The sequence below is a fragment of the Phyllobates terribilis genome, unplaced genomic scaffold, assembly GCF_046119375.1.
Source record: "Phyllobates terribilis strain yellow unplaced genomic scaffold, ASM4611937v1 Scaffold_4__5_contigs__length_816908805, whole genome shotgun sequence".
Lineage (NCBI taxonomy): Eukaryota > Metazoa > Chordata > Amphibia > Anura > Dendrobatidae > Phyllobates > Phyllobates terribilis.
The window spans coordinates 18,264,373-18,286,157 of record NW_027362764.1 but is presented as its reverse complement, the minus strand read 5'-3'; the positions used below and the strand labels follow the sequence as shown (position 1 = coordinate 18,286,157).

General features: G+C 52.6%; 1 protein-coding gene across 4 annotated transcripts in view; it reads left to right on the top strand.

Annotated features, from left to right (window-relative positions):
- Window positions 1-21,091, top strand: part of LOC141264822 (uncharacterized) — a 50,798-nt gene extending 29,707 nt beyond the window's left edge. Inside the window, exons 3-9 of one of the 4 annotated variants that reach the window (XM_073677171.1) lie at window positions 5,812-5,913; window positions 6,890-8,372; window positions 10,935-11,069; window positions 11,279-11,459; window positions 12,631-18,923; window positions 18,979-19,454; window positions 19,602-21,091. In XM_073677171.1, the coding sequence (XP_073533272.1) occupies window positions 5,812-5,913; window positions 6,890-8,372; window positions 10,935-11,069; window positions 11,279-11,459; window positions 12,631-12,875 (2,146 nt within the window). In that variant the 3' untranslated portion in view covers window positions 12,876-18,923; window positions 18,979-19,454; window positions 19,602-21,091. Of the gene's footprint in view, window positions 1-5,811; window positions 5,914-6,889; window positions 8,373-10,934; window positions 11,070-11,278; window positions 11,460-12,630; window positions 18,924-18,978 lie in introns of all 4 variants that reach the window. The other 3 variants (XM_073677173.1, XM_073677172.1, XM_073677170.1) reach the window with 3 other exon arrangements.
- The last annotated feature ends 694 nt before the right edge of the window (window positions 21,092-21,785 follow it).

Genomic DNA, 21,785 nt, shown 5'->3' with positions numbered 1-21,785 from the left:
CATTATATCACTATGTGGGGACGGGGTCGTTATATCACTATGTGGGGACGGGGTCGTTATATCACTGTATAGGGGGACGGGGTCGTTATATCACTATGTGGGGGACAGGGTCGTTATATCACTATGTGGGGGACGGGGTCATTATGTCACTATGTGGGGACGGGGTCGTTATATCACTATGTGGGGACAGGGTCGTTATATCACTATGTGGGGGACGGGGTCGTTATATCACTATGTGGGGACAGGGTCGTTATATCACTATGTGGGGACGGGGTCGTTATATCACTATGTGGGGGACGGGGTCATTATATCACTATGTGGGGACGGGGTCGTTATATCACTATGTGGGGGACGGGGTCATTATATCACTATGTGGGGGACGGGGTCGTTATATCACTATGTGGGGGATGGGGTCGTTATATCACTATGTGGGGACGGGGTCATTATATCACTATGTGGGGGACGGGGTCATTATATCACTATGTGGGGACGGGGTCGTTATATCACTATGTGGGGGACGGGGTCGGTATATCACTATGTGGGGGACAGGGTCGTTATATCACTATGTGGGGACGGGGTCGTTATATCACTATGTGGGGACGGGGTCGTTATATCACTATGTGGGGACAGGGTCGTTATATCACTATGTGGGGGACGGGGTCGTTATATCACTATGTGGGGACGTGGTCGTTATATCACTATGTGGGGACGGGGTCGTTATATCACTATGTGGGGGACAGGGTCGTTATATCACTATGTGGGGGACAGGGTCGTTATATCACTATGTGGGGACAGGGTCGTTATATCACCTATGTGGGGACGGGGTCGTTATATCACTATGTGGGGACGGGGTCGTTATATCACTATGTGGGGACGGGGTCGTTATATCACTATGTGGGGGACAGGGTCATTATATCACTATGTGGGGGACGGGGTCATTATATCACTATGTGGGGACGGGGTCGTTATATCACTATGTGGGGACGGGGTCGTTATATCACTATGTGGGGACGGGGTCGTTATATCACTATGTGGAGTACGGGGTCGTTATATCACTATGTGGAGGACGGGGTCGTTATATCACTATGTGGGGGATGGGGTCGTTATATCACTATGTGGGGGACGGGGTCGTTATATCACTATGTGGGGGATGGAGTCGTTATATCACTGTATAGGGGGACCGGGTCGTTATATCACTATGTGGGGACAGGGTCGTTATATCACTATGTGGGGACGGGGTCGTTATATCACTGTGGGGGACGGGGTCGTTATATCACTATGTGGGGGACGGGGTCGTTATATCACCTATGTGGGGACGGGGTCGTTATATCACCTATGTGGGGACGGGGTCGTTATATCACCTATGTGGGGACGGGGTCGTTATATCACTATGTGGGGACGGGGTCGTTATATCACTATGTGGGGGACGGGGTCGTTATATCACTATGTGGGGACGGGGTCGTTATATCACTGTATAGGGGGACCGGGTCGTTGTATCACTATGTGGGGGATGGGGTCGTTATATCACTATGTGGGGACGGGGTCGTTATTTCACTATGTGGGGGACGGGGTCGTTATATCACTGTATAGGGGGACAGGGTCGTTATATCACTATGTGGGGGACGGGGTCGTTATATCACTATGTGGGGACGGGGTTGTTATATCACTATGTGGGGACGGGGTCGTTATATCACTATGTGGGGGACAGGGTCGTTATATCACTGTATAGGGGGACAGGGTCGTTATATCACTGTATAGCGGGACAGGGTCGTTATATCACTATGTGGGGGACGGGGTCGTTATATCACTATGTGGGGGACTTGGTCGTTATATCACTTTGTGGGGGACAGGGTCGTTATATCACCTATGTGGGGGATGCGGTCGTTATATCACCTATGTGGGGACGGGGTCGTTATATCACTATGTGGGGGACAGGGTCGTTATATCACCTATGTGGGGGATGCGGTCGTTATATCACTATGTGGGGGACAGGGTCGTTATATCACTATGTGGGGGACGCGGTCGTTATATCACTATGTGGGGGACGGGGTCGTTATATCACTATGTGGGGGATGGGGTCGTTATATCACTATGTGGGGGACAGGGTCGTTATATCACTATGTGGGGGACAGGGTCATTATATCACTATGTGGGGGACGGGGTCGTTATATCACTATGTGGGGGACGGGGTCATTATATCACTATGTGGGGACGGGGTCGTTATATCAATATGTGGGGACGGGGTCGTTATATCACTATGTGGGGGACGGGGTCATTATATCACTATGTGGGGGACGGGGTCATTATATCACTATGTGGGGACGGGGTCGTTATATCACTATGTGGGGGACGGGGTCGGTATATCACTATGTGGGGGACAGGGTCGTTATATCACTATGTGGGGACGGGGTCGTTATATCACTATGTGGGGGACAGGGTCGTTATATCACTATGTGGGGACGGGGTCGTTATATCACTATGTGGGGGACAGGGTCGTTATATCACTATGTGGGGACGGGGTCGTTATATCACTATGTGGGGGATGCGGTCGTTATATCACTATGTGGGGGACGGGGTCGTTATATCACTATGTGGGGACAGGGTCGTTATATCACTATGTGGGGGACGGGGTCGTTATATCACCTATGTGGGGGATGGGGTCGTTATATCACTATGTGGGGACGGGGTCGTTATATCACTATGTGGGGGACGGGGTCGTTATATCACTATGTGGGGGACGGGGTCGTTATATCACTATGTGGGGGATGGGGTCGTTATATCACTATGTGGGGGACAGGGTCGTTATATCACTATGTGGGGGACAGGGTCATTATATCACTATGTGGGGGACGGGGTCGTTATATCACTATGTGGGGGACGGGGTCATTATATCACTATGTGGGGACGGGGTCGTTATATCAGTATGTGGGGACGGGGTCGTTATATCACTATGTGGGGGACGGGGTCGGTATATCACTATGTGGGGGACAGGGTCGTTATATCACTATGTGGGGACGGGGTTGTTATATCACTATGTGGCTGACAGGGTCGTTATATCACTATGTGGGGGACGGGGTCGTTATATCACTATGTGGGGACAGGGTCGTTATATCACTATGTGGGGACGGGGTCGTTATATCACTGTATAGGGGGACGGGGTCGTTATATCACTATGTGCGGACGGGGTCGTTATATCACTATGTGGGGACGGGGTCGTTATATCACTATGTGGGGGACGGGGTCGTTATATCACTATGTGGGGACGGGGTCGTTATATCACTATGTGGGGATGGGGTCGTTATATCACTGTGGGGACGGGGTCGTTATATCACTATGTGGGGACAGGGTCGTTATATCACTATGTGGGGACGGGGTCGTTATATCACTATGTGGGGACAGGGTCGTTATATCACTATGTGGGGGACGGGGTCGTTATATCACTATGTGGGGACGGGGTTGTTATATCACTGTATAGGGGGACGGGGTCGTTATATCACTATGTGCGGACGGAGTCGTTATATCACTATGTGGGGACGGGGTCGTTATATCACTGTGGGGACGGGGTCGTTATATCACTATGTGGGGACGGGGTCGTTATATCACTGTATAGGGGGACGGGGTCGTTATATCACTATGTGGGGACGGGGTCGTTATATCACTATGTGGGGACGGGGTCGTTATATCACTATGTGGGGACGGGGTCGTTATATCACTATGTGGGGACGGGGTCGTTATATCACTATGTGGGGACGGGGTCGTTATATCACTATGTGGGGGATGGGGTCGTTATATCACTATGTGGGGGATGGGGTCGTTATATCACTATGTGGGGGATGGGGTCGTTATATCGCTGTATAGGGGGACAGGGTCGTTATATCACTATGTGGGGGACGGGGTCGTTATATCACTATGTGGGGACGGGGTCGATATATCACTATGTGGGGACGGGGTCGATATATCACTATGTGGGGGACGGGGTCGTTATATCACTATGTGGGGATGGGGTCGTTATATCACTATGTGGGGACGGGGTCGTTATATCACTATGTGGGGGACGGGGTGCTTAGATCACTGTATGAGGGGCCATACAGTGCTGGCCAAAAGTATTGGCACCCCTGCAATTCTGTCAGATAATACTCAGTTTCTTCCTGAAAATGATTGCAATCACAAATTCTTTGGTCTTATTATCTTCATTTAATTTGTCTTCAATGAAAAAAACACAAAAAGAATTGTCCTAAAGCCAAATTGGATATAATTCCACACCAAACCTGAAAAAGGGGGTGGACAAAAGTATTGGCACCCTTTGAAAAATCCTGTGCTGCTTCTGTAATTGGTGTAATTACCAGCACCTGTAACTTACCTGTGGCACCTAACAGGCGTTGGCAATAACTAAATCACACTTGCAGCCAGTTAACATGGATTAAAGTTGACTCAACCTCTGTCCTGTGTCCTTGTGTGACCACATTGAGCATGGAGAAAAGAAAGAAGACCAAAGAACTGTCTGAGGACTTGAGAAACCAAATTGTGAGGAAGCATGAGCAACTCAAGGCTACAAGTCCATCTCCAAAGACCTGAATGTTCCTGTGTCTTCCGTGCGCAGTGTCATCAAGAAGTGTAAAGCCCATGGCACTGTGGCTAACCTCCCTAGATGTGGACGAAAAAGAAAAATAGACGAGAGATTTCAACGCAAGATTGTGCGGATGGTGGATAAAGAACCTCGACTAACATCCAAACAAGTTCAAGCTGCCCTGCAGTCCGAGGGTACAACAGTGTCAACCCGTACTATCCGTCGGCGTCTGAATGAAAAGGGACTGTATGGTACGATACCCAGGAAGACCCCACTTCTTACCCCGAGACATAAAAAAGCCAGGCTGGAGTTTGCCAAAACTTACCTGAGAAAGCCTAAAACGTTTTGGAAGAATGTTCTCTGGTCAGATGAGACAAAAGTAGATGGGAAAAAGCATCAACATAGAGTGTACAGGAAAAAAAAAGAGGCATTCAAAGAAAAGAACACGGTCCCTACAGTCAAACATGGCGGAGGTTCCCTGATGTTTTGGGGTTGCTTTGCTGCCTCTGGCACTGGACTGCTTGACCGTGTGCATGGCATTATGAAGTCTGAAGACTACCAACAAATTTTGCAGCATAATGTAGGGCCCAGTGTGAGAAAGCTGGGTCTCCCTCAGAGGTCATGGGTCTTCCACCAGGACAAGGACCCAAAACACACTTCCAAAAGCACTATAAAATGGTTTGAGAGAAAGCACTGGAGACGTCTAAGGTGGCCAGCAATGAGTCCAGACCTGAATCCCATAGAACACCTGTGGAGAGATCTCAAAATGGCAGTTTGGAGAAGGCACCCTTCAAATATCAGGGACCTGGAGCAGTTTGCCAAAGAAGAATGGTCTACAATTCCAGCAGAGCATTGTAAGAAACTCATTGATGGTTACCGGAAGCGGTTGTTCCCAGTTATTTTGGCTAAAGGTTGTGCAACCAAGTATTAGGCTGAGGGTGCCAATACTTTTGTCTGTCCCATTTTTGGAGTTTTGTGTGAAATGATCAATGATTGGATTTTTGCTTCATTCTCGTTTGTGTTTTTTCCTTGCAGGCAAATTAAATGAAGAGAATAAAACCAAAGAATTTGTGATTGCAAGAAACTGAGTATTATCTGACAGAACTGCAGGGGTGCCAATACTTTTGGCCAGCACTGTATATTACTGTATGGCGGCCCCTTGTGGAGCAGATATAATAGCGCAGGGTTGTCCGTTTTCCTCTGTCTGTACCTCTGATGACATTAACCCTTCTTTATCCGCACAGTTTCCCTCTCGCTTTCTCTGAGCTGGAGCAGCGTTCCAGTGTGATTGGATCAGAGTCGCGATTTCCGGAGGAAGATAATGGCCGGGACGTAGTGACCGACTGGTGAGTATAAAGGGGACGCCGGCGCTTAGTGTGCGGAGGGCACCTACATGTCATGAGGGAGCCGGCGTCCTGTCTGTGTCTGCTGATCACCAATGACGCCGTTGCTGCCAATACCGGGGGTGGGGGGGGGGGCAGTCGGACGCCGTTGCTGCCGATACCGGGGGGAAGGGGGGCAGTCGGACGCCGTTGCTGCCGATACCGGGGGGGGGGCAGTCGGACGCCATTGCTGCCGATACCGGGGGGGGGGCAGTCGGACGCGGTTGCTGCCGATACCGGGGGGGGTGGGGCAGTCGGACGACGTTGCTGCCTATACGGGGGGGGGGGGGCAGTCAGACGCCGTTGCTGCCGATACGGGGGGAAGGGGGGGCAGTCGGACGCCGTTGCTGCCGATACGGGGGGGGCAGTCAGACGCCTTTGCTGCCGATACGGGGGGAAGGGGGGGCAGTCGGACGACGTTGCTGCCGATACCGGGGGGGTGGGGCAGTCGGACGACGTTGCTGCCGATACGGGGGGAAGGGGGGGCAGTCGGACGCCGTTGCTGCCTATACGGGGGGGCAGTCGGACGCCATTGCTGCCGATACTAGGGGGGGGCAGTCGGACGCCTTTGCTGCCGATACCGGGGGAAGGGGGGGCAGTCAGACGCCGTTGCTGCCTATACGGGGGGGGCAGTCGGACGCCGTTGCTGCCGATACAGGGGGAAGGGGGGGCAGTCAGACGCCGTTGCTGCCTATACGGGGGGGGCAGTCGGACGCCATTGCTGCCGATACTAGGGGGGGGACAGTCGGACGCCATTGCTGCCGATACTAGGGGGGGGCAGTCGGACGCCGTTGCTGCCGATACCGGGGGACGGCGGGAGTCGGACGTTGCTGTTGATAATGGGGAGGGCAGGGTTGAGTTCGGCACTTGTCACGTACGTTCTTTAGCGTGCAGTCATGTTTCCGTTCTCCGTTCTCACTAATGTGCTTGCGATTTTCAGGAACTCGCTTTCTAGACTGTTCCCTCCGCTCTGGACCGCTGCTGACCATCAGCACCTTTCTGAGTCTTCTCCCAGTATGGCTCCAGAATGTCCAGACTTTCCCAGAGTCCTCAGCCCTCCGCTCTATGAGGAGCCGGGGAGGAAGCTGCCGGACATGGAGTCTCTTCACAGAGGGTTTGAGGACCTCGGCCTGCTGGACGCTTGGGTTTCCAGCCCAAAAATCTGCAGTGCTCAAGTGGAAGATTTCCTGAAGGATCTCTATATCGAAAATCCAGCACTGGATCTGAGTCCTGCCTTACAGCCGATGGAGGGAGCTGACCAGTGCATGGACCGTCTGAACCCCCCCGCTAACGCTCAGTCCCAGAAGGGACCTCAGGAATATGGAGGTGTCCACAGACCCTGGGGCAGAAATGACAAGACGAAGGGAAGAGTCACCAAGCCAACTCCAGTGGGTCCAAAGTACCGTTCAGGTATGAGAGACACCTGGGATAAAGACCCGTATGGCAGGTCCTCCGGTGACTTCACACCTCTGAGCGTCCACGCACCAGCGTACTACCATCCTAGAGAGTCTGCGCACAGGACGCCCTACAGTGGAGCTTCCGACAACTTCAACACCTTTCCTAAGCTTGACAACTTTAATTATCGAGAGCCGCCCCTCCCCGGAGTTTCACCAGGTGAAGGGTTTCGCCATCAATGGTTAGAAATCGAGACGGCTAGAAACCAAACTCAAGCGAGCAGCCCATTACCATCACCCGTAGGCTCCACCATGTCCGATGGATCACCCACTAATCACCCCGGACATTTCTCTGGTTTACCCTTGTTCAAGAAAGAGGGGCAACAAAATTGCCCACCTTACCAAGAAAACCGAGGGAAGGCCTTCAATCATCTGTCTCCCAGTAAGGAGGGGGCGTATCGTAACACGCCACCAAACTACCCATCCAACTGGTCCCCTCCACAGCCGTCGTCTTCCCCAGGCCGCCCTGAGAGATACGCCAAAAAACCAAGCCCACCCATTAATAATTCCGAGAGAAGGGGAAGACGAGGCTGGAACCCCCAATATGGGAAGCCGATCCCAACCATCTATAATGGATTCCAGAGAAAGCCGGACCCCAACGTGGGAAACGTGTCAGACTTCATCAACGCTTCCTTCCTGCCCTCATTTTCATTAATGGCCGATCTGAAGCAAAGCCAGAACCTCCCATTTAACCCCCCATCGTTTTCTCCTCCCACCAGCCTCCCTTTTCCTCCTCCTTTCCCATACTCTGACCTCATCGATCTGTTCCACTGTGAGGACCTCGGCCCCGTCCCCCCGTTTATCAGTGACTTGTTCTGCGGTGATGCTCCTCCGCCGTTCCTCCCTTTTCCTGCTCCATGCAGCAAATATCGCCCATCGAGGAACCGGAGCGGCCCCGCTAACGAGCTACACATGCAGCTGGAGGAGTGCTGCGAGCAGTGGAGGGCGCTGGAGAAGGAGAGGAAAAAGGTAACGGGCGAGTAAGGTGCCGAGAGCTGCAGACACTTGGTGACTTGTATGGAAACAAGACCTCCCTACCTCCTTGTAGGTAGAGGATTAATGACAGTCGTAGGACTACTATTCTGCCGAGGACAGAGAACCAGTGAGGGACGGGTTATATGGGGAGGTCTGGTGATGTCACACAGTGAGGGGCGGGTTATATGGGGAGGTCTGGTGATGTCACACAGTGAGGGGCGGGTTATATGGGGAGGTCTGGTGATGTCACACAGTGAGGGACGGGTTATATGGGGAGGTCTGGTGATGTCACACAGTGAGGGGCGGGTTATATGGGGAGGTCTGGTGATGTCACACAGTGAGGGGCGGGTTATATGGGGAGGTCTGGTGATGTCACACAGTGAGGGATGGGTTATATGGGGAGGTCTGGTGATGTCACACAGTGAGGGGCGGGTTATATGGGGAGGTCTGGTGATGTCACACAGTGAGGGACGGGTTATATGGGGAGGTCTGGTGATGTCACACAGTGAGGGGCGGGTTATATGGGGAGGTCTGGTGATGTCACACAGTGAGGGGCGGGTTATATGGGGAGGTCTGGTGATGTCACACAGTGAGGGGCGGGTTATATGGGGAGGTCTGGTGATGTCACACAGTGAGGGGCGGGTTATATGGGGAGGTCTGGTGATGTCACACAGTGAGGGGCGGGTTATATGGGGAGGTCTGGTGATGTCACACAGTGAGGGGCGGGTTATATGGGGAGGTCTGGTGATGTCACACAGTGAGGGGCGGGTTATATGGGGAGGTCTGGTGATGTCACACAGTGAGGGGCGGGTCTGTTGATACCCTTTATATACACTGTGTTCCAAATTATGCACAGCAGAGGTTTCAACATTTTCATTTTAATAAAGAACAAAAAAATGGTCATTTGTGAAATTCTAAGCATTAGCAGGTTATTACACACTGAAATCAAACAGTTTTCAACTCAAAGCTTTATTCTAGGTGATGTTACATTTGCACATAGGATCCCTTGTTGGAAAGGAGCTTCTGAACTCTCTCGTCCATTGAATTTGTCAGGTTTTGGATGGTTTCTGCTTCAATTGTTTTGCATGAGGACAGAATACCCTCCCAGAGCTGTTGCTTAGATGTGAACTGCCTCCCGCCATCATAGACACTCCTTTTGATGATGCTCCAGAGGTTCTCAATGGGGTTGAGGTCAGGGGAGCATGGGGGTCACACCATAAGTTTGTCCCCTTTTATGCCCATAGCAGCCAGAGATGCAGATGTGTTATGTGCAGCATGAGACGGGGCATTATCATGCATGAAATGATCTCGATGGTCCAGATGGATGGAGTGGAGGATGGCTGGTTGATGGACACCCCATGCAAACACGGCTACAGCGCCAACAAGGAGGAGGTGGAGTAATGTTTTGGGCTGGAATCATAGGGAGAGAGATTGTCGGCCCTTTTAGGATCCCTGAAGGGGTAAAGATGAACTCCATAATGTAGGTTGAGTTTCTCATACAGCACTTCCTTCCTTGGTTCAAGAAGAAGAACCGTGTATTCCACAGCAAGATCATTTCATGCATGATAATGCCCCGTCTCATGCTGCACATAACACATCTGCATCTCTGGCTGCTATGGGCATAAAAGGGGACAAACTTATGGTGTGGCCCCCATGCTCCCCTGACCTCAACCCCATTGAGAACCTCTGGAGCATCATCAAAAGGAGTGTCTATGATGGCGGGAGGCAGTTCACATCTAAGCAACAGCTCTGGGAGGGTATTCTGTCCTCATGCAAAACAATTGAAGCAGAAACCATCCAAAACCTGACAAATTCAATGGACGAGAGAGTTCAGAAGCTCCTTTCCAACAAGGGATCCTATGTGCAAATGTAACATCACCTAGAATAAAGCTTTGAGTTGAAAACTGTTTGATTTCAGTGTGTAATAACCTGCTAATGCTTATAATTTCACAAATGACCATTTTTTTGTTCTTTATTAAAATGAAAAGGTTGAAAACTCTGCTGTGTATAATAATTTGGAACATGCATTGTGAGTGCAGTTTGAGTGTTTTATTTTTTTAAGAATATCCTGTTATCATCGGCAGATTGTACAAAAACCTTTCAATTGTACTCGAATAGTTATTTGACTGGAAAATTACAATGACTGCAATTCATATAGGGAATCTGGGAAAATCTGAGAAAATATTATTTGCATAATAATTTGGGACACAGTGTAGATAGTATTGCCCCCCAGTGTTTAATGGAAAAGCAAATGAATGTAGATGTGGAAGTGGGGGGGATGGGGCACATACTTTTCTTAATATAAATGTTTATGGTTGTAAATGGAGGATTGCGCCATTACAGACAGTATTGCAACTTTACGCACAGTGTGTGCGCAGTGTTGCACCATGTTACGCACAGTGTGCGCGCAGTGTTGCACCGTTACGCACAGTGTGTGCGCAGTGTTGCATCGTTACGCACAGTGTGTGCGCAGTGTTGCACCGTTACGCGCAGTGTTGCACCATGTTACGCACAGTGTGTGCACAGTGTTGTGTGACTTTGCTGTTCTCTCATTAGACGGAGGCAGAACTTGCGGTGAAGTTTCCAGGACACCGGATCTCCAGTTCTTACAGCTCCACAATCCCGCGACTTCCAGCAAACCCCTCCCGGGTGGACCGTTTGGTTGTAGACCAGTTCCGGGAGCAGGCGCGGGTAAGTCCCTGTACACATAAACCATGCGCTGATGCCGGGGGGCATCATGTCTCCTCCTCTAGTCACCTCCAGAGCTGCACTTCCCTGAGGTGTTAGGTGACAGATCTGCTGGACGCTCAGAGATAAATACATTTTCTCCTGGATTTTGTAAGCAGCTCTGGATGTGATTGGAGAAGGGTCTGTCTCTCACACCTCTCTGCCTCCGCCAGGCCGTCTCATTGGTGAAGATAATGGAGAGAATCCGCGGAGCGACACTTGATGTCAACGTCCACATCGCCCTGGAGCATCACCTGGAAGCCGTGCACCTGACACAAGCACGGCGCAAAGATGAGATTATTAATGCTGCCAACCGCCAGAAGCAAGGCGTCCCGCGGTACAACAACGAGAGGGGTACGGCCACTGTATGCTGTCAGCGGGTGCAGGACAGGCGTGGTCCTGTAGGGGGTGTCCTCTTATCCTCAGGGGCCCCACTCAGCCCTTCCACCAGGGTCCTGCCTCCTCCTTCTCTCATCACATCACCCTGATGAAGCTTTGTGCTGCTGCCGCTCCATCCAGAGTCTGTGGGGCATGAAGCCCACTCGTGGAGCAGGGTGTAAATGTAGTAGTAGGAATTACTCCACTAATGTCCACGTCACTAGAAATACTGACTACACCCTCTGTGGACGCTCTGGGCTCGTATCAGGCACAATTCATTAACATCTTGTCCTTAAAATTCTGTAAATCCAACCACAGATGAAGAAGAAGAAGCAATCACATACTACCCCCTACCATTACCATATGCCATTTTCCCAAAACTAAGCTAAAATGCTGAATACACGCCATGAATCAGCAGCTTGTAGAAGATTCCTGAGGAGCAGTAACATCTCGCGAGTCCATTGCTCTAGAAACCTTATGGTTTGTTCTGGTGCCACTTGGCAAACGTCAGCCTTGCTGCCATGTTATAGAAGAGACTTGCTCCCGGAAACCCTTCCACACAAGCCGTACTTGTTCAGTCTTTTTCTAATTAGTTCTGTCATGAAAGAATGAGGCTGAGACCTTTAGAGTCTGAGCTGTAGCTCTTGGGGTTTTATCTTTATTTTCTCTGAGCACTGCACGGTGTGACTTGAGGATTTCCACTCCTGGAAAGATTTTCTTCAGTCTTGAATTTTTGACAATTGAGAATAATCCTTTATGGATCGATGGACTGTATAGTGAAATGATAACCCTCCCAGATTGATGGGCAGCAGCGGTTGCTTCTTCTCTAAGATTAAGGCTTCGCTTTGTACTTGCCTTATTTAAAGACTATTCTAAGGACTAGATGTTTTTTTTTGGTTCTGATATGTAAAACTATAGAATTCAAAGAGGGTGTACTGAGTTTTTCTCATGCCTGTTATTAGCCGTTACACTTATATGGCAGTCGGCCCTAGCACAGTGTGGCCCTTGGACTGAGCAGGGTAACTCGCCCCTCCGGTGCCAGTCACGGACATAGAGCCATGAATGGCAGCGGTGAATGTGCCCCTCTCCGGTGCTGCCTTACACATTGTACGTTCTGGCGGGTTTCATTATTACTTTCTTTTCTCAGATGTCCTGGCGCTGGCAGCCGCCATTAAGGAGATGGTATTGTCCACAAGGAGGGCGCGGACGGCGCTGTGGTGTGCTCTACTGGTGACTTTGCCTAAATCCTCGTCCGGTGTCACTGTGAAGCAGGAAGATATCGAAAGAGCCTTACAAGAGCTGTGTCCAACGAAGGCCGCGAGCGCAGAAGTGGCGCTACACGCAGATATTGGATTCGGCTGTTCCGGGAGAGACGGCAGTCCGCTCCCCTAGATCCGCAGCCTCTTCCAGCCATCAGTCAGTCCATGAATGTAGCGCAGGCACATCTCTAGGTGACGCCACCATCAGGTGGAAGCTTTCATGTCAACCTTTGTATGATTTTTGTATCTGCACCTTCTGCTGCATTTCTATGGTATTTTAGTCCTGCACCTGGTGATCTGTTCTGTGTATGAAGGGAAGAGGCCTTTCTTCAAGGAGATCTTCCCACAAGCAAAAGTCATTTTAATCACTAGATCTTAGGATATTATTAAGTCCCACAATTGGATGTGTTTAAAAAAAAAAAATGTTCATGTGCTGAGATAATCTTATTAATGTTCCCCTGCTTTGTGCTGTGATTCTTGCTGTGTCCTACCATGTAGAGCTGATGATGATGTGCTCACAAGGCTGGTAAAATGGCAGAAACAATCACACCTGTGATAAAACAAACAGGCAGGAAAATGTGTTCCCTTCACACAAAGAAGCAGCTGCAATTCCCTGGCGTCTCATCACTTGTGCTTTCTACCCTGGCCGGGAGCTACGTGTGCGTGACAATGGGCTGCATCAGCTCTACTTGGTCAGGTATATAGCCGGGGAACATTTATAAGATTTTTCTCAGCAATTGTGGAACTTATTAATAACATTCCAAGACTTATTGTTTAAAATGAACTATTTTTATGGGACAACCCCTTGAAGGAGCTCCCTTATTGTATCATTTTGTACATACACCTACTGTATTTCTATAGTAAGTTACTCTTGATCACATATAACGGGACAGTTTTTACACTAAGGGTTTACGTAGACCCATAACGGTCCTAACAATCTTCATTTTACTTCTTTGGTAACTTACCAGTGTTTATGTATGAAGGGGACACTTTTACACTGGGGGTTTAAGTTAGACCCTTAGCAGGCCCAATATTGTTAATTTTATTTCTGTGGTAAATCTCTAGTGTCCGTGTATGAAAGGGACAATTTTTACACTTTTGAGGATTGCTTCAGACCCATCACGGGCCCTACAATTTTTATATGATTTTTATGGCAATTTATCAGTGTTCATGTATGATGGGGACAATTTTTACACTAGGGGGTTATGGTATGCCACAATTTTCATTTTTATGGCAATTCACCAGTGTTCATGTGTAAAGAGGAGAGTTTTTATGTTGGACCCATTGCAGCCCCTACAATTTTCATTTCTGTGGTAAGTTACCTAAGTTCACATATGAAAGGGACGGTTTTAACATTAGGAGGGTTATGTTTGACCCATCGCGGTCCCAACTTTACATTTTGTGGAAGGTTGCCAGTGTTCATGAATGAAGGGGATAATTTTTATATTACTGCGTTACAGAAATATCCATAGTGGTCAGTACAATTTTTTCTTTTTTTGTTGTGCCAAAGAAGCAAAGCACTGAACCTGCTTACAGAAGGCTGCGCCATGACCGGGTGCGGTCATCATGAGCTGGATGATTATTGCTGCGCCATGACCGGGTGCGGTGATCATGAGCTGGATGATTATTGCTGCGCCATGACCGGGTGCGGTGATCATGAGCTGGATGATTATTGCTGCGCCATGACCGGGTGCGGTGATCATGAGCTGGATGATTATTGCTGCGCCATGACCGGGTGCGGTGATCATGAGCTGGATGATTATTGCTGCGCCATGACCGGGTGCGGTGATCATGAGCTGGATGATTATTGCTGCCCCAACCACATGGTATAGCTGCAATTAATGCATGAGAATATAATGTAGAGATATTAACCCTTCCTGCCACTAACCTAGTTATACATAGGATAATTCCTGTATTTATCTCATAGAGCAGGAGATCAGGACCGAGAAGCGCAGGAAGTGTTGGGTTCGGATCTCCCGTCACGTCTATACTATTATATACATGGGGTGTACTATCGCTCAGGAGGATCCTCCTATTTTATGTTGACCGTGGAATGACTATTTAATCTAGTTTGCACTTAATATGAGGTATAGTTAATTTACCAGATCTTATTTAAAGGGATATACATTCCATATTTATTTTGGGTATGAATCTATTTTACTAAATGCTGTTTTTAATCTATTTACTCAGGAATTCTAGTCTGTCTATAGTAGAGGTACGTATTCTCATAGGTTTATCTGGCTGATGCAGAGTATTTAAGAGTTTACCAAAGCTTTCCTTCATTGTGTGCAGTAGATTTTACGGCCCCTGTGGTGTCACGGCGGTGGTCTCCTCTGTGGTGTCACGGCAGTGGTCTCCTCTGTGGTGTCACGGCAGTGGTCTCCTCTGTGGTGTCACCGCAGTGGTCTCCTCTGTGGTGTCACGGCAGTGGTCTCCTCTGTGGTGTCACGGCAGTGGTCTCCTCTGTGGCGTCACGGCAGTGGTCTCCTCTGTGGCGTCACGGCGGTGGTCTCCTCTGTGGCGTCACGGCAGTGGTCTCCTCTGTGGCGTCACGGCAATGGTCTCCTCTGTGGCGTCACGGCGGTGGTCTCCTCTGTGGCGTCACGGCGGTGGTCTCCTCTGTGGCGTCACGGCGGTGGTCTCCTCTGTGGCGTCACGGCGGTGGTCTCCTCTGTGGCGTCACGGCGGTGGTCTCCTCTGTGGCGTCACGGCGGTGGTCTCCTCTGTGGCGTCACGGCGGTGGTCTCCTCTGTGGCGTCACGGCGGTGGTCTCTTCTGTGGCGTCAGACAATCACGTCTCCCATGTTAATGTGTGACTGGAGATCTGGTTTCTGTTGTCGGCACCTCACTATGGTTGTCATTGTCGCCATGTTATAGACCTGTCAGGTGGTGGTATCCTTGCTGGATCCATTCATTGGCCTGAAACGCGCCATCTAGCAGTGGACCTGTCCTGTAAGCCCTCGCCTCGTAGCTTCGGTCATGTAAAGTATCTCGTGTTGTTCTTTTGTTATTATGTCTATGAGGCCTCGTAGGTGACTCCAGTGACTAGACCTCAGGTGATGGCTCCTGGTGCCTAAATATATGAAGTGTCTTCTATACATTCCAGGACATCGGTCCCCGACTGTGCGGCCCGTGCGTCCCCCGGCTGTGCGGCCCGTGGATCATCCAGCTGTACGGCCTGGAGGTCCCACAGCTGTGCGGCCCTTGGTTTAACCCAGCTGTGCGGCCCCTGGGTCATCTGGCTGTGCGGCCCCTGGTTCACCCTGCGGTGCGGCCCGTGGTTCACCCGGCTGTGCGGCCCGTGGGTCACCCGGCAGTCGCCCGGTTGTGCGGCCCGTGGGTCACCCGGCTGTGCAGCCCGGCAGTTACCGTGGGTCCTGTGCGGCATGGCAGTTGCCCGGTTGTGCGGCCTGTGGGTCCCCCGGCAATCACCTGGCAGTCGCCCGGTTGTGTGGCCCATGGGTCCCCCGGCAGTCACCTGCAGTCGCCCAGTTGTGCGGCCCATGGGTCACCTGGCAGTCGCCCGGTTGTGCGGCCCATGGGTCCCCCGGCAGTCACCTACTTGGCAGTCGCCCGGTTGTGCTGCCCGTGAGTCACCCGGCAGTCGCCCGGTTGTGCGGCCCGTGGGTCACCCGGCTGTGCAGCCCGGCAGTTACCGTGGGTCCTGTGCGGCCTGGCAGTTGCCCGGTTGTGCGGCCTGTGGGTCCCCCGGCAGTCACCTGGCAGTCGCCCGGTTGTGCGACCCGTGGTTCCCCCGGCAGTCACCTGGCAGTCGCCCGGTCGTGCGGCCCGTGGGTCTCCCGGCAGTCGCCCGGTTGTGCGGCCCGTGGGTCCCCCGGCAGTCACCTGGCAGTCGCCCGGTTGTGCGACCCGTGGTTCCCCCGGCAGTCACCTGGCAGTCGCCCGGTCGTGCGGCCCGTGGGTCTCCCGGCAGTTGCCCGGTTGTGCGGCCCGTGGGTCACCCGGCAGTCGCCCGGTTGTGCGGCCCGTGGTTCCCCTGGCAGTTGCCCGGTTGTGCGGCCTGTGTGTCCCCCGGCAGTCACCTGGCAGTCGCCCGGTTGTGCGGCCCGTGGGTCTCCCGGCAGTTGCCCGGTTGTGCGGCCCGTTGGTCACCTGGCAGTTGCCCGGTTGTGCGGACCGTGGGTCACCTGGCAGTTGCGCTGTTGTGCGGCCCGTGGGTCACCTGGCAGTTGCCCGGTTGTGCGGCCCGTTGGTCACCTGGCAGTCGCCCGGTTGTGCGGCCCGTGGGTCCCCCGGCAGTTGCCCGGTTGTGTGGCCCGTGGGTCTCCCGGCAGTCGCCCGGTTGTGCGGCCCGTGGGTCTCCCGGCAGTTGCCCGGTTGTGCGGCCCGTGGGTCTCCCGGCAGTTGCCCGGTTGTGCGGCCCGTTGGTCACCTGGCAGTTGCCCGGTTGTGCGGACCGTGGGTCACCTGGCAGTTGCGCTGTTGTGCGGCCCGTGGGTCACCTGGCAGTTGCCCGGTTGTGCGGCCCGTTGGTCACCTGGCAGTCGCCCGGTTGTGCGGCCCGTGGGTCCCCCGGCAGTTGCCCGGTTGTGTGGCCCGTGGGTCTCCCGGCAGTCGCCCGGTTGTGCGGCCCGTGGGTCCCCCGGCAGTCACCTGGCAGTCGCCCGGTTGTGCGACCCGTGGTTCCCCCGGCAGTCACCTGGCAGTCGCCCGGTCGTGCGGCCCGTGGGTCTCCCGGCAGTTGCCCGGTTGTGCGGCCCGTGGGTCACCCGGCAGTCGCCCGGTTGTGCGGCCCGTGGTTCCCCTGGCAGTTGCCCGGTTGTGCGGCCTGTGTGTCCCCCGGCAGTCACCTGGCAGTCGCCCGGTTGTGCGGCCCGTGGGTCTCCCGGCAGTTGCCCGGTTGTGCGGCCCGTTGGTCACCTGGCAGTTGCCCGGTTGTGCGGACCGTGGGTCACCTGGCAGTTGCGCTGTTGTGCGGCCCGTGGGTCACCTGGCAGTTGCCCGGTTGTGCGGCCCGTTGGTCACCTGGCAGTCGCCCGGTTGTGCGGCCCGTGGGTCCCCCGGCAGTTGCCCGGTTGTGTGGCCCGTGGGTCTCCCGGCAGTCGCCCGGTTGTGCGGCCCGTGGGTCTCCCGGCAGTTGCCCGGTTGTGCGGCCCGTGGGTCTCCCGGCAGTTGCCCGGTTGTGCGGCCCGTGGGTCTCCCGGCAGTTGCCCGGTTGTGCGGCCCGTGGGTCCCCCGGCAGTTGCCCGGTTGTGTGGCCCGTGGGTCTCCCGGCAGTTGCCCGGTTGTGCGGCCCGTGGGTCTCCCGGCAGTTGCCCGGTTGTGTGGCCCGTGGGTCTCCCGGCAGTTGCGCTGTTGTGCGGCCCGTGGGTCTCCCAGCTGTGCGGCCCGCCAGTCACCGTGCAGGGATGTTTGCTGCTCCTCGTGTCTCGCCCGTTACATTTCTATGATTGCAGTCCTGTCTTTGATTCCAGCATTGTTACTTTGTTACTAGTTTTTTTATATTGCCATTTGCCCGCTGAGTTTCTTTTAGAGGAAGGCGCTTCAGGAAACATGGGTGCTTTTTCGCTTCAAGCCTCTTTATTACCCGCAATTTTTTGGTGTTTTGTGGCGTTTCCCAGATGTTTTTATAATTCCATACAACAACGAAGAAAAGCGCTATCAGTTTGTCAAGCAAAAGCACTGGCAAAACGCTCCGAAGTGCAATGGTGCGCCCAGGCGATCGTCTCTTGACCCTTCCCATTGACTTGTGTTGTAAAGCGTAGAGCGTCTTCAGAGTGGAAAACACCTGGAGAATGGACCGGTCTCGTCTTTTAACTGTTTGGCATCTTTGGAAACCTGAAGCGGTTAAGATATGCTCAATAGACCGAGCGTGTTAACGCCGGGTTGTCTGTACAGAGAAATGCCGATGTTCATTCTTTCAGCATTTTCTAGCCACTTTTTTAGTCAGATTTTGCCGCAGACCCGCCTGAGAAAGATGTGTGCACATAGCCTAAGAGCATGGCGAGACCGAGGTGATGAGGGAGGATTGTGGAAAGGTCGGGGCAATAGAAGAAGAGCATGGAGGATCCTGAGTGACCGAAGAAGAGAATTGCTTGGCTAGGACTGTGAAGTAAAATTATGGAGAGGCTGAGGTAACTGAGGAGGTGTATAACGAGGCTCAGGAAATTGGATTCTGGAGTGGCCAGAGTAATTTGGGTCTGTATGTGGCTCGGGGCAGGTTTGGTCCTGTGTTGGGCTCGGGCCGGTTTGCTCCTGTGTTGGGCTCGGGGCAGGTTTGCTCCTGTGTTGGGCTCGGGGCAGGTTTGCTCCTGTGTTGGGCTCGGGGCAGGTTTGCTCCTGTGTTGGGCTCGGGGCAGGTTTGCTCCTGTGTTGGGCTCGGGGCAGGTTTGCTCCTGTGTTGGGCTCGGGGCAGGTTTGCTCCTGTGTTGGGCTCGGGGCAGGTTTGCTCCTGTGTTGGGCTCGGGGCAGGTTTGCTCCTGTGTTGGGCTCGGGGCAGGTTTGCTCCTGTGTTGGGCTCGGGGCAGGTTTGCTCCTGTGTTGGGCTCGGGGCAGGTTTGCTCCTGTGTTGGGCTCGGGGCAGGTTTGCTCCTGTGTTGGGCTCGGGGCAGGTTTGCTCCTGTGTTGGGCTCGGGGCAAGTTTGCTCCTGTGTTGGGCTCGGGGCAGGTTTGCTCCTGTGTTGGGCTCTGGGCAGGTTTGTTCCTGTGTTGAGCTCGGTGCAGATTTGGTGCTGTGTTTGGCTCGGGGCAGGTTTGGTTGATGTTTGTTTGGCTCGGGACAGGATTGGTTGATGTTTGTTTGGCTCGTGACAGGATTGGTTGATGTTTGTTGGGCTCGGGGCAGGTTTGGTTGATGTTTGGCTCGGGGCAGGTTTGGTTGATGTTTGGCTCGGGGCAGGTTTGGTTGATGTTTGTTTGGCTCGGGGCAGGTTTGGTTGATGTTTGTTTGGCTCGGGGCAGGTTTGGTTGATGTTTGTTTGGCTCAGGGCAGGTTTGGTTGATGTTTGTTTGGCTCGGGGCAGGTTTGGTTGATGTTTGTTGGGCTCAGGGTAGGTTTGGTGATGTTTGTTGGGCTCGGGGCAGGTTTGGTTGATGTTTGTTTGGCTCGGGGCAGGTTTGGTTGATGTTTGTTGGGCTCGGGGCAGGTTTGGTTGATGTTTGTTGGGCTCGGGGCAGGTTTGGTTGATGTTTGTTTGGCTCGGGGCAGGTTTGGTTGATGTTTGTTGGGCTCGGGGCAGGTTTGGTTGATGTTTGTTGGGCTCAGGGTAGGTTTGGTGATGTTTGTTGGGCTCGGGGCTGGTTTGGTTGATGTTTGTTGGGCTCGGGGCAGGTTTGGTTGATGTTTGTTGGGCTCGGGGCAGGTTTGGTTGATGTGTTTGTTTGGCTCGGGGCAGGTTTGGTGACGTGTTTGGATCCGGGTAGGTTTGGTGATGTTTTTGTTGGGCTCAGGGTAGGTTTGTTGATGTTTTTGGCTCAGGCTAGGTTTGGTGATGATTGTTTGGATCGGGGCAGGTTTGGGGCCGTGTTTTTCTTGGGGCTGGTTTGGTGATGATTGTTTGGATCGGGGCAGGTTTAGGGTCTGCTCTTTCTGTACTTCTTATGAGGGGCTTTTGCTTTATCAGTCTATGTGTGGGGTTTATTATCTTTTTGTTACGGTTGTACGTGGTGTCTGAGGCCGGATTCTAGGACTGGTATATTTGCTCTGTACCTGGCGTCCCGCAGGATTTCTGGTCTATGGCGGGCCTCCTGTCATCCGCTGATGTTTGTCGCCCCCTCGCATGTAACGGTAACATGAGGACAAGAGAAGCATTAACCCTTTATGCTCCACATCACTGAAGCAATCCGGGATACGAGGGAGATGACATATGCGATTTGTCCTACGGTGAGGGGCCATGCACCGTCATGGGGGTCATCATGGGGCCTCATTTCACTCCATTAAACAATGTAGATTGGGGTGTTGGAGATCTGGGACCGTCCATGATTGTGTTACTAGCAGACCCCAGGACGGTGCAGCGTGTGATCGCTGCTCTGATGTGGGGGTGTTTCTATACACAGAATTAATGTGAGGCAGCGTGCTCCAGAGCTGCGCTCATACTTCACAGTGTGTATTGTGGCCTGGGTGTGATGATGATGATGGGTAAATGCTGCGGTCTTGCTCTTGTCTGATAGTGGCGCAGTGATAAACATGGTGGCCAGTTCACTTATCGGCACGCAGGCAGCAGCTCGTCGTGTTGTGTGCCACTTGTGAATGCGATCGCTGTATGATCTCTGCTCCGCAGCCAATGCTCGGTCCTAGAGGAGACGTGATTTCTGTATCTTCTGTGTTTTGTGCTTCGTTCTGAGGACGTTTGTCATCTTCTGTGGACGACAATAAAATCACTGATTGACTCTTGTTTCCTGTCTGATTCTCTGGTGCCTCAGCCGCTGCGGTGCCATCGTATAGAACATGTCCCCGACCAGGAGCCGTGAGAAGAAGGAGGGACGTGATCCGGGGTCAGAAGCTTCCACATAGCTGATGGATGAGGCCTCATTTCACTTACTGAAGTCTGGGAAGTTTTCTTCTTTATCACCTGTGACTGAATGTAAGGGTCACTGTCTTATCCTCCAATCCCCTCCAGAGCTGCAGTCACTATTCTGCTGTTACATCAGGTCTTATCCTCCAATCACTTCCAGAGCTGCAGTCACTATTCTGCTGTTACATCGTGTCTTATCCTCCAGTCACCTCCAGAGCTGCACTTACTATTCTGCTGTTACATCGTGTCTTACCCTCCAGTCACCTCCAGAGCTGCTGTCACTATTCTGCTGTTCCTTTGTCTCTTCTCCATTGTGATGACATAAGAAGATGAAAGTTGGAGCGCGGGGTGTGATGATTGGATGAGCGCCAGCTCTTGCTCCGTACCTCCATACATTATCAGGGGGCGCAGTAGCAGAGCTCCGTCCCTCCATACATTATTGGGGGGCGCAGTAGCAGAGCTCCGTACCTTCATACATTATCGGGTGGCGCAGTAACAGAGCTCCTGCCCTCCATACATTATCGGGGGGCGCAGTAACAGAGCTCCTGCCCTCCATACATTATCGGGGG